This window comes from Cygnus atratus, chromosome 3 (genome assembly GCF_013377495.2).
Source record: "Cygnus atratus isolate AKBS03 ecotype Queensland, Australia chromosome 3, CAtr_DNAZoo_HiC_assembly, whole genome shotgun sequence".
In the NCBI taxonomy this organism is placed as follows: domain Eukaryota; kingdom Metazoa; phylum Chordata; class Aves; order Anseriformes; family Anatidae; genus Cygnus; species Cygnus atratus.
Genome location: NC_066364.1, coordinates 16,718,278 through 16,733,943, shown reverse-complemented (window position 1 = coordinate 16,733,943; position 15,666 = coordinate 16,718,278). Strand labels below are relative to the sequence as shown.

General features: G+C 36.1%; 1 protein-coding gene across 4 annotated transcripts in view; it reads right to left on the bottom strand.

The window, feature by feature from the left end:
* Window positions 1-3,357: 3,357 nt before the first annotated feature.
* Window positions 3,358-15,666, bottom strand: part of KIDINS220 (kinase D interacting substrate 220) — a 73,182-nt gene continuing 60,873 nt past the window's right edge. For all 4 annotated transcript variants that reach the window (XM_035543132.2, XM_050710035.1, XM_035543133.2 and 1 more), the window contains 4 exons: window positions 10,348-10,494; window positions 8,676-8,774; window positions 7,325-7,573; window positions 3,358-5,748 (listed from right to left, as the gene is read on the bottom strand). In XM_035543132.2, the coding sequence (XP_035399025.1) occupies window positions 4,477-5,748; window positions 7,325-7,573; window positions 8,676-8,774; window positions 10,348-10,494 (1,767 nt within the window). In that variant the 3' untranslated portion in view covers window positions 3,358-4,476. The remainder of the gene's footprint in view (window positions 5,749-7,324; window positions 7,574-8,675; window positions 8,775-10,347; window positions 10,495-15,666) is intronic.

Genomic DNA, 15,666 nt, shown 5'->3' with positions numbered 1-15,666 from the left:
CACCCCTATTACAGAATTCCATGTGAAGATTTTAATGAAGGTAAGGATAAGTTACCTAAGCGTAGTACCAGAAAAACGTATATACCAAGAAACCACTACAGAGAAGGAAAAAAAAAAAAAGCCATCAGCTTTTTTTTTTTTTTTTTTTTTTTTAAATTTCTGTAACTACTATTTGTTAATCAAAGGGCGAACTGTACTGGATACTCAGCTTGCATGACAGACATCTTTATTGAAGAAGTTACCTACATATTAAATATTTTAAATCATCTTTTTAAAACCATTTGATAGGTTTTCATGTGCCAGTGAGTCTCTAGAAAATTCTAGTTCTGTTGGAAATGGTTTGAAAACAATTTATTTTCATATTGTTAAAATTTTCAATCTACTCATTTTTCTCCTTTTCATAGAAATTTAGAAACCTGTCAGAACACGTCAAGTTCATGAAACTCTTCCATATTCTTATGAAGAAATTATCCTTACCCCCTTTATACTGACAAAAGAGCCCTTAACAAAGGCAACAGAAAACTAAAAAGCAACACGCAAGGATAACTAAAAAAAGTACATAAGGTTGGTGTTTTTTTCTATTTAACTGAATTTGAATTTTCCTTCAAGTTTTCCCCACCATAGCTATCATTTGACACAGAAAAGTGTGCCAAAATTCTAACAGCTGTTTATCTAAGACAACTAATTAGCTAATGTAGTCCTTATATAACATGACCACTTTATAGCATTAGCATGTCGAGTATAATTAACATGTTGCATTTCTCTTACATGTCTGAAAATTCACAACTAGGTATTAACACTTCTATTTTACCACAATTGCTACTTTCAATTAAGAGAAATACCCAGGTATTGTTTTATTTGGCAACTTCTAGTAATGTATTTAGAAACCTAAACAAACCTGTCATAGGTGATAAAGCTATACAGCATCAAGGCTATGGGGTGCAACATGCTGAACTAAGAATAATGGATGCTAATGGAATCTTCTGCCTGTGGCTCTCATGGCTGTACAGACATTTTTCCATATTATTCCCAGTAGGTTCAGAAAGCTTAAAAAAAAGACAAGGTTTAAGCTGGTGAGTAGCCATAAAAGAGTTACATAAACCCTGCAGTATTATTTGCATCCAATTTTTTTCTTTTCAAAAACTATTTTTGCTGTACCATACAAACATATCCAGGCATCAGAACAAGAGGACAAGCCAAACTGTGCTCTTCAGATTCAGTTAGGCAAGAAGTTATGGTTTCAAGTTCCTGTAGCGTTCAGTCATCCAGAACCAGAACGGATACATAAACCCTCATTACAAGAGTTCTGGAAAGTGGTGAGTACCAGAAATAAGCTTGCAGTTGTGTTTTTATTTTATACTTTTCATTCATTTCCACTCTCCATGGAACTCTTGGGTTCCATGATTCCCACAAGTCACACAGCTAGCATTCCATATTTCAACGCTGGAAATTGTTTATGGTCCCTTAATTCCAAGAATTGTGCAACAAAACCAAGCAACTAGTAACCATAGGAACTGTGGTACAAAAAAAAAAAAAAAAAAAAAAAAACACAACACAAGTTTCAGCAAGGAAACTGCAGTTTAATTCTTGCAAATGCTATTCTTTCATAACCTACCTGTAACATTAAACCTATGCAGTAACATGTATCTACTACATACTAAAAGATACTTCTTACTACTGTGCTGTGTTTTAAGTACTCCGTTTCTCTCTTCTGTCTCTTTTCCTCTCTCCCTTTATCAGAGCACTACACTTTCTTCTGTTTGCTTACACCTGTATAAGACAAATTAAAAAGATGCCTCAATGGAGAAGAAAAATGCACCGTCTAGTCATTTTAATGCAAAAAGATTCAAAGTATCAGTCATATTTACTGTCCTGTTAATGAACAGCTCTTGTAGCATACTGCCCTTGAATTGTATATGAAACATTTGCATTCTGCTGATTCCAGGAACCCCAAGGAAGCCATTAACTAATGAGCCCATGAACACACTGGATTGTATAAACTACAGCATGCATTACCATGTCACAGAGTTAAAGCAGTTAAAAATAGGCAGGACTAAATTACTGCTTAGAACTTAAATAATTTTAGGCACCCACATCCCATGCTGAGCAGAATTCAAAGAGACTAGAAATCACTCTCATACAAAATTGGGTAATTTCTAATATGGGAAACTGCATAGTTCTCTTCTGGAATTTCCTATTACTCACATCTTTATTGTGACAGTGCCTAGAAAGCTGAAGACAGAACATTAAGCCCTGTGCAATCGTAGACAGACACTTTGCTCCTATTGGCTTTTAGTGATGGTGCGCAATTATACTGATATTAATGTAATTTAGAAACACTGAAGAGTTTTCCACTCAGCTGCCTATTTCACCCCAATCCTGGTATTTTATGAAGACTAAAGAGAAAACTTTCAAGGATCAAAAGATTTCAAAACCACATGAAATGTAAAAATTACTCTATTTGGATTATTTGAGGACTTCAACAGACAAAATGACTTGAGATAATTGGTATCTTTTATCAATACTGTGAATATCTTTAAATGAAAAAAGCTAAACTTATTTTCCTCTATTAAAAACCAATGCTTGTATCTTCCTGAAACAAAACCAAACCAAACCAAAACAAACAAAACCCTTCTTCATCCCAAAGATTCCAGAAAAGTGAGTGATATATAGTCACTTCTCCCCTCCCTTCCACAGGAAGGTCATAAACTGAAAAACTGTTCCCAAACTTTCAGCAAAATACCATGAAGCTACCTCAGCTTTGGGGGGTTCTTATTTGGTTTAGGGAGATTTCCAAACTAGTACCTTTTAAACTACCTTAAACTAATAATCTGTCTAATAAAGATATGTGCACACAGATTTCCAGTACTTCTGAAATGCACCGATTATATTTTAATTCAGTTGAACAACGCAGCAATTTAACAGAATCCAAAAGTGCAAAGAGCAAGCTTCCAGATCTTTAAGTACTACGTATCCATGGAATGAAAAAATAAGGCTGGTCTTTCTCTGCTTTTCTATGCCAGAGTCAACATTCTCTTGATCTGGATAACAAAGGCCACAACCACAAGGTCCCGCTGGGGGCATCTGCTTGGAGATGCACTAGATCCAAAGCGGGAGGTGGCCCCCTCTCCACAGCTCAGCACTTCCTTTGGAAATGTCTGCTTTGTCACTTCCATATATCAAATGTAGTTTTATATTTGACGCTTATTTAGCATTGTATTAATAACAGTATTGTTCTAGCGCGCTCTTCAATTAAATTTGTGATGTACTTTAATCAAAACAACATGCACAAAAGATTTTCATCAAGTGAAGAAACAAAATACCACTGTAAATAGAAATATGGACACAAACTCAATAGGCCAATTTATTTTTTATTCTCTTTGTACTACCAGAGTCTAGTTCGAACAATTTTTCCCCTCAAAATCATGCAGATTTCACTGGACAGTACAAGTATTTACTACAGTAACATTCAGGTACATTACTTAGATGACAAAAACTTTCAAATACTGTACTTCAGGAATATAGGAGCTGGCATACAGCTCAGACTAGATTCCAAAAAGTACATATTAACTTTCAAAACAGCAAAAACTACTCATTTTTTCTTTCTGGAACCAAATGGTAAACTCTGTACCAAGGAAAGATCATGCACAGCAATAGATATTCCTTAAGTCCAGACATCATATTCATACTTTATCCTTACAATATTTTAAAGTTACTCAGTTGTTTCCATCTATTTAGACCAGTGACTGTACCTATAATAAATAATGAATTCACTAAATCAATGATAAGGCATTACCCTATAAATAACTGCCAAGTCCAATGACACATCAAGACAATGTTCCTTAAAATCCTTATCACCATTCTATCCAAAGTTCACAAAGTCAACAGCAATTACTGAACATACAAAGAATAAAAGTATACACATAGCCAAACAGGTACCCTAACATTTAAATTTCAACATATGTAATATATGTTGCACACACTAATCCACTAGTTAATTTAAAGTTTGATAAGGGCGTCACAGGTTGTGGTATTTTATCTTCTGATATCTCTGATGTCAAATGGCAAGGACGCAGTCTTAACTTTATTTGTAAGTACGTATGTACGTAAGACTTGCATGGAAAGTTTGGGAGGGATAAACATTACATATCCCAACACAAACGTAAAATCACATTTTAATAACTAAACCATACTTAATTCTGTAACACGTGCCCCTGACCTAACCTTTGCACAGTGTCGTAAGGAACTGTTTTTCCATCCTAACAAATACTGGTTTTATTTCTGGGGAAGGTCTGAAGTAATTTGTTTTTTTCTAAAGGCTATTTCTTCTCTTCAAGAAAATGACTGAAAATAATCTAGACCTTCTATTACAGTACTGGAAACTTAAACTACATAGCTTAGTGTAACTACACACTGACAAAGAATTCCAAACAAGCTACAAATCATGGGCGTACTCTGTTTTAGCCTGGCTTCTTTTTACAGGATACTTTCTCTCTCTTCTCCAAAACCAGCCCCATCTGAGGCAGTAACAGTGTTGAGCTCTGATGAATCTTTTGAAAGCCTAGTATAACTTGAACGCTGGCTCCGCTTGTGAGCAACACTCTTCAGGTTCTCATTCTGAACTGCAGTTGAATTGGAACCTGAGCTAGGGTGCAAGATAATTTGAGATGAATCTCTGATACCTTGTATTTCTTCAAAATTTTGATTAGCTCGATTGTTTGGAGCACTGTTATTATTTAGGGTTACTGTACTAGGGGTTCTATTTAAGTTATAGACTTTCTGGCAGGCTGGCCAGTTTTCTTCTGGGCTACTTGCTATCAAGCTGCTTTCTGATGGGCTCTTCTTATCTTCTGAGCAAATAGACATACGAACCACAGCTGGATCTTGAAGGCCACTAAGGCTGTGCGGAATTCCTCTCTTTCCACTATGACTGTCATCTTCAAGCTCAATGAGATTTGCCTTTTCAAGCTGTGAATCATCTGCTCCTTCATTATGGAGGGAATGATTGGGAGAACTTTCGTTTGATCTTACACCAGAGTCGGAAGAATCTTTTTTATCCAGAAGGGCATCTGTCAAGTACTCCTTTGCTTTGATGAAGGTTCTAATAGGTTCAGATCCATGTTCTGGAGATTTGGGTTGTTTGTCAATTTTTCCATCTGTTTTCTTATCTTTACCTTCCTTAAGAAGTGGGGTATTATCAGACTCCTCAGTTCCTGACTCATCTTCATCACTTGGAAGCTTCTGATACCGGAGAGTAACTCCCTTAAGCTTTAAATCTGCAGCCTGGAAAATACTTGTTCTTTCTGAAGACTTCTTTCCTAGCAGAAGCTTGGAACCAGACTGATCAGATTTTTCATCTTCTTCAGTAATAGGATCCAAAGGAGATGCATCATTAGTAGAAACACCTGAAGTACTGTAATCAATAACATCATTCCTCTTCATCAGGAAGGACTTTCTTCCATCATCTTGTTTCTGCTCACCATCTTTTCCTTTTTCTTGTTCTGCACTCGAATGCAAGGAACCCCCTGATGTACTCTGCCCCATATAGAAAGCACTTGAACTATGAGGGGAAGACCTACCACTTACTGTAGTGGAACTGGCACCTCCTTCTAACTGTGACATTTGAGCAATATATTCTCTATATGCATCTCTATATTCTGCCTGTACCTTGTCAGTGAGCTTTGATATTTCAATACTTGAATCTTGAGAGTTAAGACTTGAAAGACTTGGCGTTCTGCGAGGTTGTGACTGGGGAAAAAAAAGAGAGAGAATAGTTATAGGAAATATTTATTTTGACTTTCACTGATCATTCTAAGTTAAGTAACAAAGTATCAAGTGTGTGCTTAATTTTTTTGTTATGAATAGGTCATGCAACTGAAATTGTCAACGTTGTATGCTCAAACCCCTCAGCAAGCAACATATGCAAGATCTTTAGTCTACTGTTCCACTTTTCCCTTTCTATTACTTTACTATAGGATTACTGCCAGCTTTTAAGATCAACAATGTTATGTATATACTAGAATACTGAGGGACAGCTAAACATGAAAAACTAAAAGAAAATGTTGGTTAAGGGACTTCTATATGCCCTGACTCCTAATCAACTCAATGCACGCAGCAAAATGCAAGAATCTCAGAAATATCAACACTTGATTTTTTATGCATTATTCACTACTTTTTATTCATACTTACAGCAGCTATAGTTCTTCACTAACAAGAGAATTATTTGATTGTGTTGTACATTTCCAGGAGTACTCCTTCCCTGTTTTCTCAAGAAGGACAAATTACCTTCCTCGCTCTTTCAATTTAATTTCAGATAACTCTACAGACATCAACTATTTATTTAAACTTGCATCTTAAAATGTTTTTAAAAATATTTTCTTACACTTCTGTCCTTTTGAGACAAAAACAATGTTAAAAATTTGATTCATGCCACTTAGGTTTTGAAAAACATACATTGATACTCAGTTGCTGTAAATGGATTAAGGGTAATCAGGATCTTACATACACGTGTGCATATATGCATTCACGTATATATCTGGGATATATATCCCAAACCTCTTTTCAGTTATATTTTTGAATACTAAAAATACAGCCTATAGCTTGTAATTTGAGATGTCTTCCTATTTTGATGGACTTTCAAGATTTTCTAATTTAGGCCTTCAAAATCAGAGATGAAAAAGCTGCAACATGGATTTCGGGGGGAAATTATGACCACTATTTTAATACCATCTAATCATTCGTTAACTGTATTGTCTTGTTTCTTAAAAAAGGAAAAAGAAAAGCACACACTTAAGGTAATTTCATAAGACAAAAAAAAAACTGACCATACATAACCTATAGCAGAAACTATAGGTACAAAAGGATGTGAGCTGTGGAGTCTATGATTAGATTACATATTGTCAAAACAATGCTCCAATGTCCTGGAGCATTGCCTGTTATAAAAATATAATAAATATATCAGTAATCTTTCAAATAATATAACTTCTGTCTAGCACATACTTAAAATATATCATGCACAAAGTCTGCATACTACAGAAAACAGAAATCCAGCAAAACATTACTATAAGCAATAGCTTTGATTTTTTTCTTCTCAAGGAGTGATTACTGGAACAGTTTTGAGATGGGAAAGACTAAAGCCCTTGACTCTCAGAGAGTATGATTAAGAGTTTTCATCTCTGCTGCACTTCAGTCTTTGTCAAGACTGAGAACTGGAAGTACCTGAACTGTCACAGCAGACTTACTTCTTGACCTGTCTATACTTCAGAATGTAAAAAGCCATCTACCATACTGATAAGCACGTAGAATACATTCCTCTATTAAATACCTGCCAACTTAAGTTACTATGGCGCGGAGGAGCTTCATCAAGACCAATTGTGTTGAGTTCTTCAAAGCTGAAGTTAAGCGTGTAGGGAGCTTGACCAGAAAGACCTGTAAGCTCAGTGTGAGGCAACTCAGTGTTATGTCCAGGACGACGAGTAAGTTCACTATGAGAAATCGCAGAGGTAGCATGCTCAGTTGTTCCACGAGGATCTTCCTGAACAGCCTGATTTTCTGAATTTCTCATTTCAAGTATCTTAACACACACACAAAAAAAAAAAAAGAGAAGGTGCAAATGTAATCATATGAATAGAAAAAAAAAATCAAAATTGTTAAAGAAGGGCTGCTACATATACAAATAAGCAATTCACAAATTCCAAATACAAAAAGTATACTTGCATATGTGGTTGTGATCATGGCAGACTATGAAAAAAGATCTGTTTACAGACCTAGTACATTCATTGTCTTTACTACAAACCACATTTTCATATTACAGATTTTTCTTGTATTTACAAAATTACTTATTATTACTCAGACCATTAAACCAAGTTATATGCCACAAAACACTTCCAATAAATTTTTGTAAAACACAGTGATAAATTACAGATCTTTAAGCAAAAACAAACATTCCAGTTTATAGCTTTAATCAACCTGAATCTAACAATAAATGTCTTAAAATTATCAGTGTTTTGAAAACTGATTCAGCAGTTCAGAGACATACTGCAATTTTCAGAAAGAAAACTGGCAATGTACTAAAAATACTTAAAATAAGCCACAATTCTCTGTGATGTATATTCCTCACTATAAAACTGATATTTACTCTCGAAGTGGGAAGAGGGAAATTAGGTATCTATATATGCTTCAGTAGTAGTATAATGTGAGAATGCTGCATTGAATACAAGTATGTGTCAATACAATATTACCCATTTATCTGATTGGGTTGACCTTTAGCTTAAGTTCCATTAAAAATTGTGCTTATGCAGTTGTGTTCCATGCATTTCTAACAGCCTGGCCGTCCACTTCCTCTCACAAATACACCCTGAATTCCCTTACTAACAGGACAGAGGCCTCAGAGAATTAAGTTCTGACATTTCATGGAAGTAGTCAGATCTTACAAAAAGAGGAGAAAAAACTTCAGAATTCACAATCAAGTAAGACACAAATCCATAAACAACCAGTTCTTGGTTGCAAGTACTCGAGACAAAAGGACAAAAATCACAAAATAATAAACGCATGCTTTAAGATGTTGCTTATCGTTTTAAACATAATAACAAGCAAGCAATACGAAAAAAAAGATAAGGTTCATAACAGAAAAGACTAATTTATAGTGTCCTGAAGTACTGAAGAGGAGATCTTACCATGCTCCTGAACAGGTGCCAGTCACCAAAGTTCATATTCATTTCTTTTTTCAGTTCATCAATGTTGCATTGAGCCAAGACACGTCCATTTATATTTGCCTAAAAAAGTAAAAGTAAAACTAAATAACGTAAGTTATTGATACAAGAATTGTCGTGTGATGGTAACAGACCAGAAAGGTGAATATACTGATGGGGACTACTACAGAAATTCCTCAACATCACTTTTAAGTCCAATCCTACATAATAAAAACATATATACATATGTTATACAAAGATTATTAGGCTACTAAGTCCCAAGCATCACCTGATCCCCGGCTTGAGGCATCCAAGATCTACACCCAGAAAGTTCCCTCCCTGCACAAATACAAGCTCACATTCTTGCCATCATCAGAAATCCCTGGAATGGAAGACCAGATTTCTATTTTTTCCCCCCAATCTTCCTCATAACTCAGAGATCAACAAAGAAGTGCCTAAACACCACCTATATCCCAAGGTGATTCTTTATGTTGGACTTATGTACATAACATAGCTCTTTATGTTGGACCTAAGTACGCTGTACTTAATTCCTTCAAACAGCACCGAATTCAATATAGAACCATTTTCACAGCATAACAGTGAAGGGTATTTTTCTTTATACCATGTATTGGAGGATCGGCAGAATCATGTCTTGCAAGGGTAGCTACAAAATGGAAGGCTTGAGTTGATCACTCTGCTCAGTCTGAGGGAACTCGGTGCGTCAGCTGCCATATCTCAGTAAGATGTACTTAATCAAACCAGGAAAAAGACCAGACTGAGCCATTTTCTTTCTTCCTGTTTACACTCAACCACTCATAGTAAGAAATACAATGAAATAAATAAGAGGAATCTCATCAGAAATAACTGAGGAGCACAGTCTTTTAGCACCATAGAGCCACTGAAGCAATTGAATTTTTTGCAGCTAGACCTAGTGAGCTGCAATCTCACATTCAACTTCTTGCTTTAAGCAACACTGCTGATGCTTCTGGTGATGAACTTGTCTCCTATTCCTTGAATCAACAATCTCCCAGTATTTTAAGATATGATAGGCGCTGGCGCAAATCAAGCTCGGCAAAACCATTCACTAATTACCATCCTTTTTTACAGTATTTTTCCCTTCTTTCTTCATATAAAGAGCACACACAATGGTGAAAAAAAGTAATAAAGACAAAAATGAATGTTTTAGTATCTCACAGAAAGGAGTAGGAACAGAAAAATGTACACTGGCCTTGTTCTGAAGGAAATAGATGGGGAATGTGATAGGAGCGAAATGGAATTGTCTTGACTACTCATTTACAACAAAAGATATTAGACAACTTTTCAAGGGAAAAAATAAGCTGCTACCTGGATGTAGAACATATTTACAATACTATTCATCTAAATATGACAATTTAAAAATTGTTTTTCTTGTTTCTTTTCTCAAAATAACCAGTCTCATCAACATGTATATTTCTGAGTTTTTCTTTTTAGGAGTTTTTTCTCTGAGAAATACACACTTGTCTTAAAATGCCCTTTCAACTTGGCACAAATTAAGACGTTCTGATATTCAATGTGTTTCAACAAACATTTCCAAAGAAAAGCAGCAGCTAAATATTTCCTTTCACATGTTTATGTCTGTGTTTAGGTACTAGATGCACTAATGAAATTCAGCAGATACCTTTCTTATAGTTGCAGAGTACTGAGGTAGCATGCTCTGGTCCAGACCGTCTATCTGCTTTAGCTTCTCACAAACAGCTTCCACGCTCATTGTGCTCAGAGACACATGCGATACTCCTGTGGTCGATCCTGTGCCTGCTCCTCCTCCCTGTAAGAAGCGAGAAAACGTCCATAAAAGATAATGTTCAAATACTCAGTACACCCAGAATTTCTCAATATACACGAGCACAAGCCAAACTGTTCAACTACATTTTAAAATTAAGAGATGAGAACAAGAAAGCACAGGCATTTTTAATTAATATCAGAATATCTATATACTGGGAAACTCTCAGTCTTTATATGAGAAAAAGCAGAGCATCTTGAGTCCTGCCTATGTGAGAAAACAACTCTCTTAAATAATCTTATTTAAGAAAAACAACAAAAATCAGGAATATTAAGTAAGGGTTAATCAATTTCAAATGCATCTTTATTCAAAGTTTCCCACTGATTTTAGCAGTTAGTTTGTTTTTGGATGTTTATTATTATTGCTATTACTATTTTTTAAATAACCCAGACAACTTTCTCCTGTCTTAAAAAATTCCTGGTTTACCATTAGACAAAGATGACCTGAAACACAGTTCCTCAATTACTTGGATTCACTGGGTACTTTTAGCAGTATCTGTTCATTTATGTAAAATCAGTCAAGGGGTATCACCATCAGAGCAGGGAAATACAGTGCAGCACTGCTGCTGTCCTCCAAGATACTGTAAGGATGTTTCACGTGTCTGGAGCTTTGGCAAGACTTATGTAGAAATGATTCACATCTCAGATCTGTAACACAGAAGTTGCCCTGATAATGTTGCCAGCTTCTGGGAATTTCCAGGAAAGTGTGGAAAACCAAAACAAATACATCTGCACATCGTCAGCATATTAAGACAGTGTTTTCTCAAAAAAAACAAAAAAATAACACCCACATTATTCCTGGATGGGCAAAGTGCAAAGATCTGAACAAGTTAGTTGCTCCCAATTTCTAAAAGCAAAACCAGAACTAGTTCCACCAGGTATGTTTTTTTTGTTTTTTGTTTTTTTTTTTCCACCCTCCTCTCGGGGGGAGGTTGTACCTTCCCTTTTTCTGAACATGAAGTTTTGGTTTGGGCTCCGTAGACCATCCACCAAAGTGAAGCTCATTTTAGGAGGATGCAAAATAGCTTCTGAAGCTTCAGAGCTCATCATCACATGCGTAAATTTAAAAGTACATTTTGAATCTCCAAAGTTCAATTAATCAAGTTAGGCTATATTTCTTAATCACCAATTAAGGCTATTTTTGTAATCCCAATATGTTGTTTTTGCTTTTGTTTTTAATTTTTAATTACTTCAAAGTTATTTATTTAATCTTGTAGAATTAATAAATTAATAGATCCAAAATAATTACCTACCAAAAGCAAGAATTATTATGCTTAACGGCATTAACCTTATCTAAATTGTCTAAAACCTGAGTATCTGAGAACGCACTATTCAGTTATAAAGGCAGCAAACCCCATACTCGTTCTCGACTACCTTAACCTCAGAGTTATCTTGTTGTTATTGGAGATACCCTGATCTGGGGAGGCTGGCAAATTTCCCACCTAAGCTGCTCTGAGGTTCAAGGTTCAGATGCTATGACATGTAACTCCCCCTGAGTTCTCTGCCAGATATGCTTGAAACGGTCTTAAAACAGGCAAACAATCAACTTCACTCAAAAACACTACAGGAGCTGGTGGGGATCCTACGCACACTTGGCTGAAAACAGAGCTGGGGCTTCTTCTTTTGACCATTTATATAATTGATATTAGATGTCAACTGGACACTAAATAAGAGATATTCCTATTTTCTGAGCAGGCAGTCTACTTAAATTATTGCATAAAATTAAGCATTATACTTTCAGTACAATCCAGGCACCTGGCTTAGTGCCTACAACACCTGATTAGTTAACATATTAAGCACCAAAAGGAGGGAATTCAGATCTCAATTTAACCTGATTTTTAGTACAAATAAAATCCTCATTTAGTTATCTAAATATAAACCAACCAGCAAACTGATGATGTTGACAGGAAAGAGTTTGATCTACAAGCTAGTTATTGTGTATTTCTCTTCTGTAAATCCATATTTTCCTCTTTTAAAAAAATCATTTTCATTTTTTCTTCAGACTGCCAAACGGTTTTGTCTAATATTTTCCCATAAACACACTATTCATTATTGCTATGAGTATAACACATCGATAAACAAAAGGTATTATGTCAATTCAAATCATAACTACCTTTTTGAAGCCAGAATTACATTGTGGCACTGCTAAAGGAAATGATCCCTAAGCAATGTGTATAAGCAATTGCCTTTGTTCACTAAATCTATTTGATAGAGCACCTATCGGTATCTACAAATAAATGAAGTTTTTAAGACTTTTAATTTAACAGTTCTCCTTCAGATCAAAATATTTCTTTAAACAGTCAAGAACAAGTCATACTTTCTGCATGCATTAAGAGTTAGTTTAGAAAGTCCTCTTTTTGTGTATAAAAATATATGGAAAAGCAGTCTAATATTTAGACTATTTTTGTTAAAGCGTGAACTAGATGCACATTAATCCAAATCATTCTTTATAAAAAGCACTCTGAAGAGTAAGTAATGCAATAGCTTTAGGGATATTGTCATCACGTAAGTGAATTAAAACTGTACTTAAACTGACACATTTTTCAGCCTTAGTGGTTTTGTTAAAGATGCTTAAAGAACATTAGTCGGAAAAGTATTTGCCATGCAAAAGCTAAAAGCAGCTTGTCAAAACAAACCTCAAGGCTAGTAATGAGCATTAGTTTACAGACAGCCCAGCATGAAGTGCCAGTATGACAGCTTCTGAAATGACTCTAAAAAGTGCGTAATTCACAGAAAGTGGCTGTACCTGTCTTTGTCTGTTTAACCCAGACTTACACGGCTTTGAGGAGGAACAAAACAGAATGAGAAGAAACAACAGCTTAAAGTGACATCAACAAGACTGAATATACAGATGACATGCTTTCAGGGAAACAGAGGAAATCAGTGTTAGGACAGAAAGCTACCATACAGGGCTACTTTCATAACATGATGAAACTTTTAGGACAGACCTTCATAGTACCCATTTAGGATATGCTATACCAAGACCATTTTCCCATGAGCAGACTACTCTGTTTTGGACTTGTACAACAGCACAGCATTTTGCTTGCATAAGAGTTTTACACTGTATTTCCGATGGAAAATCTTGCTGTTAAACACATTCTCCTGTCAAGATCACATTCTACTACCTGCATTTCAAATGTCTTTGAAACCTTGTACTTAAGCATGCAAAAAAAAAAAAAAATCCCACCACCCATAGCACCTAAAAGGTACTACTACTAATAACAAATAGCAAGAGTAATGAGTAAATATTCAAAACGCAACAATGCCACATAAAAGCATATGTTCGTTCATGCTCAAACTTCAGAAAAGCAATTCTCGTTTCTTAAAGGGTATTCTATATTTATCTACAGTGCATGCACTGGGCCCCGTTAGCTCTCAACCAAAGAACGCACACTATATTTTAAGGTATTACGCATTCTATGCAGCATGAAAAATGTATTGAAACAGCATAATTATATTGCAACAAGCTGTATCCTAACAAGTCATAATTAACAATGCAAACTAAAACAGCCAACTAAGATTATTATGGATAACCACTTCTAAAGCTAGCTTGGTTTCTAATATAAAAGGGGACACTATGGATAAGACTTCAACTCAGTGAGAAATTCTTTAGAAGAGCACTCTAGAAGTTTTTGCAGCTCCTGTCAGAAATCACCATCTATATAGTATAGTAAATACATTAAAAAAAAACAAACTATAGTTTGTATTGGTATAGTAAAGTCAGCAGAAATGCATGTTTGCCTCTGTCTTGGTTTCGGCTGGAATAGAATTAATTGTCTCCCTAACAGTTGGTATGGTGCTGTGCTTTGGGTTTAGGATGAGAATGATGCAGACAGCACAGGGGTGGTTGAGCTTTGCAGAGCAGTGCTCACACCGCCCAGGGCTGTTCTGCTCCTCGCGCTGCCCTGCCAGCAAGGTGCCTGGGGGGGCACCAGGAGCTGGGGGGCACACGGCCAGGACAGGTGGCCCAGGCTGGCCAAAGGGGTGTCCCACACCACGTGGGGTCATGCTCAGCAACAGAACTGGGGTAAAGGAAGATGAAAGGGGAGGATGCTTGGGTTGATGGCATTTGTCTTCCCACGAAACCGTTCCACGTGCTGAGCCCCGCTCTCCTGGCAGGGGCTGACACCTGCCTGCAGAGGGGGGAAGCAGCGAAGGGGTTCCCTGGTTTGCTCTGCTTGCGCAGGCAGTTTCTGCTTGTCCTAGCAAACTGTCTGTGTCTCAACCCATGAGTTCTCACACTTTTACCTCTCCGATGCTCTCCCCATGGCACCTGGGGAGAGCGAGCAAGAGACTGGGTGGTGCTGAGCTGCCTGCCGGGGCTAACCCACAGCAGCCTCCACCACAGATGGGCAGAAGCTGGTATCTCCAATCACTAAAGAAATAAGGTGTGACATAAGCTGATACCCTAAAATTTGCAATGCATCTACATTTTGATACAACTACACAGATAGTATTGGTAAACTTACTGGTTTGACATCTATGTATAGAATAGTAAACTATAGTCTAAGATAAATGAATTTTTATCAACAAAATCCAAATGTAGATGGCAGCACAAGTCAGATTATTTACACATGATTGACTGCTCTCAAGGTATTTCTGATTTTCATTAAGCTAATCTAGATTTACGTTGATTTTACAAGACTAATGATTAAGATTTGAAATTTTAGAACAACAGTAGGGGCCTTAGCCAGATCACATAAAATCCTCAGCACAGCTCTGTCAGCTCATGCAAGGAGTAGCATGATGACCTGTATATAAAAAAAAGTGATACTCCTGAAGTAACTGTTTCTTGCTCTGTAAGATTAAAAATAATGATTAATTATGTTTTACACAGAAGTAAAATTGCAACATTTCTGGCTTCTTTCCAGATTTACATGAAAGTCAATTCTGATTCTATACGTCCCTCTTGTCTTCAGTCATCAAATCAGTTACACACCTTGGTGCTCATTAATTATTTTATACAGTTGCCTTTTTATTTTTTAAGTTTATTTCATTACTTTACATACACTGATCTATTTATTAAGATACAAGTAAAAACTGTATTATTTATCGAGTGGCAGCGATCCATCAATTGAGAGCTACCTAACTAGCTGGATAAAATTATTGTATCTATCACCTATGGATAACTGCAATACTTAACGCAAGTATAATACTG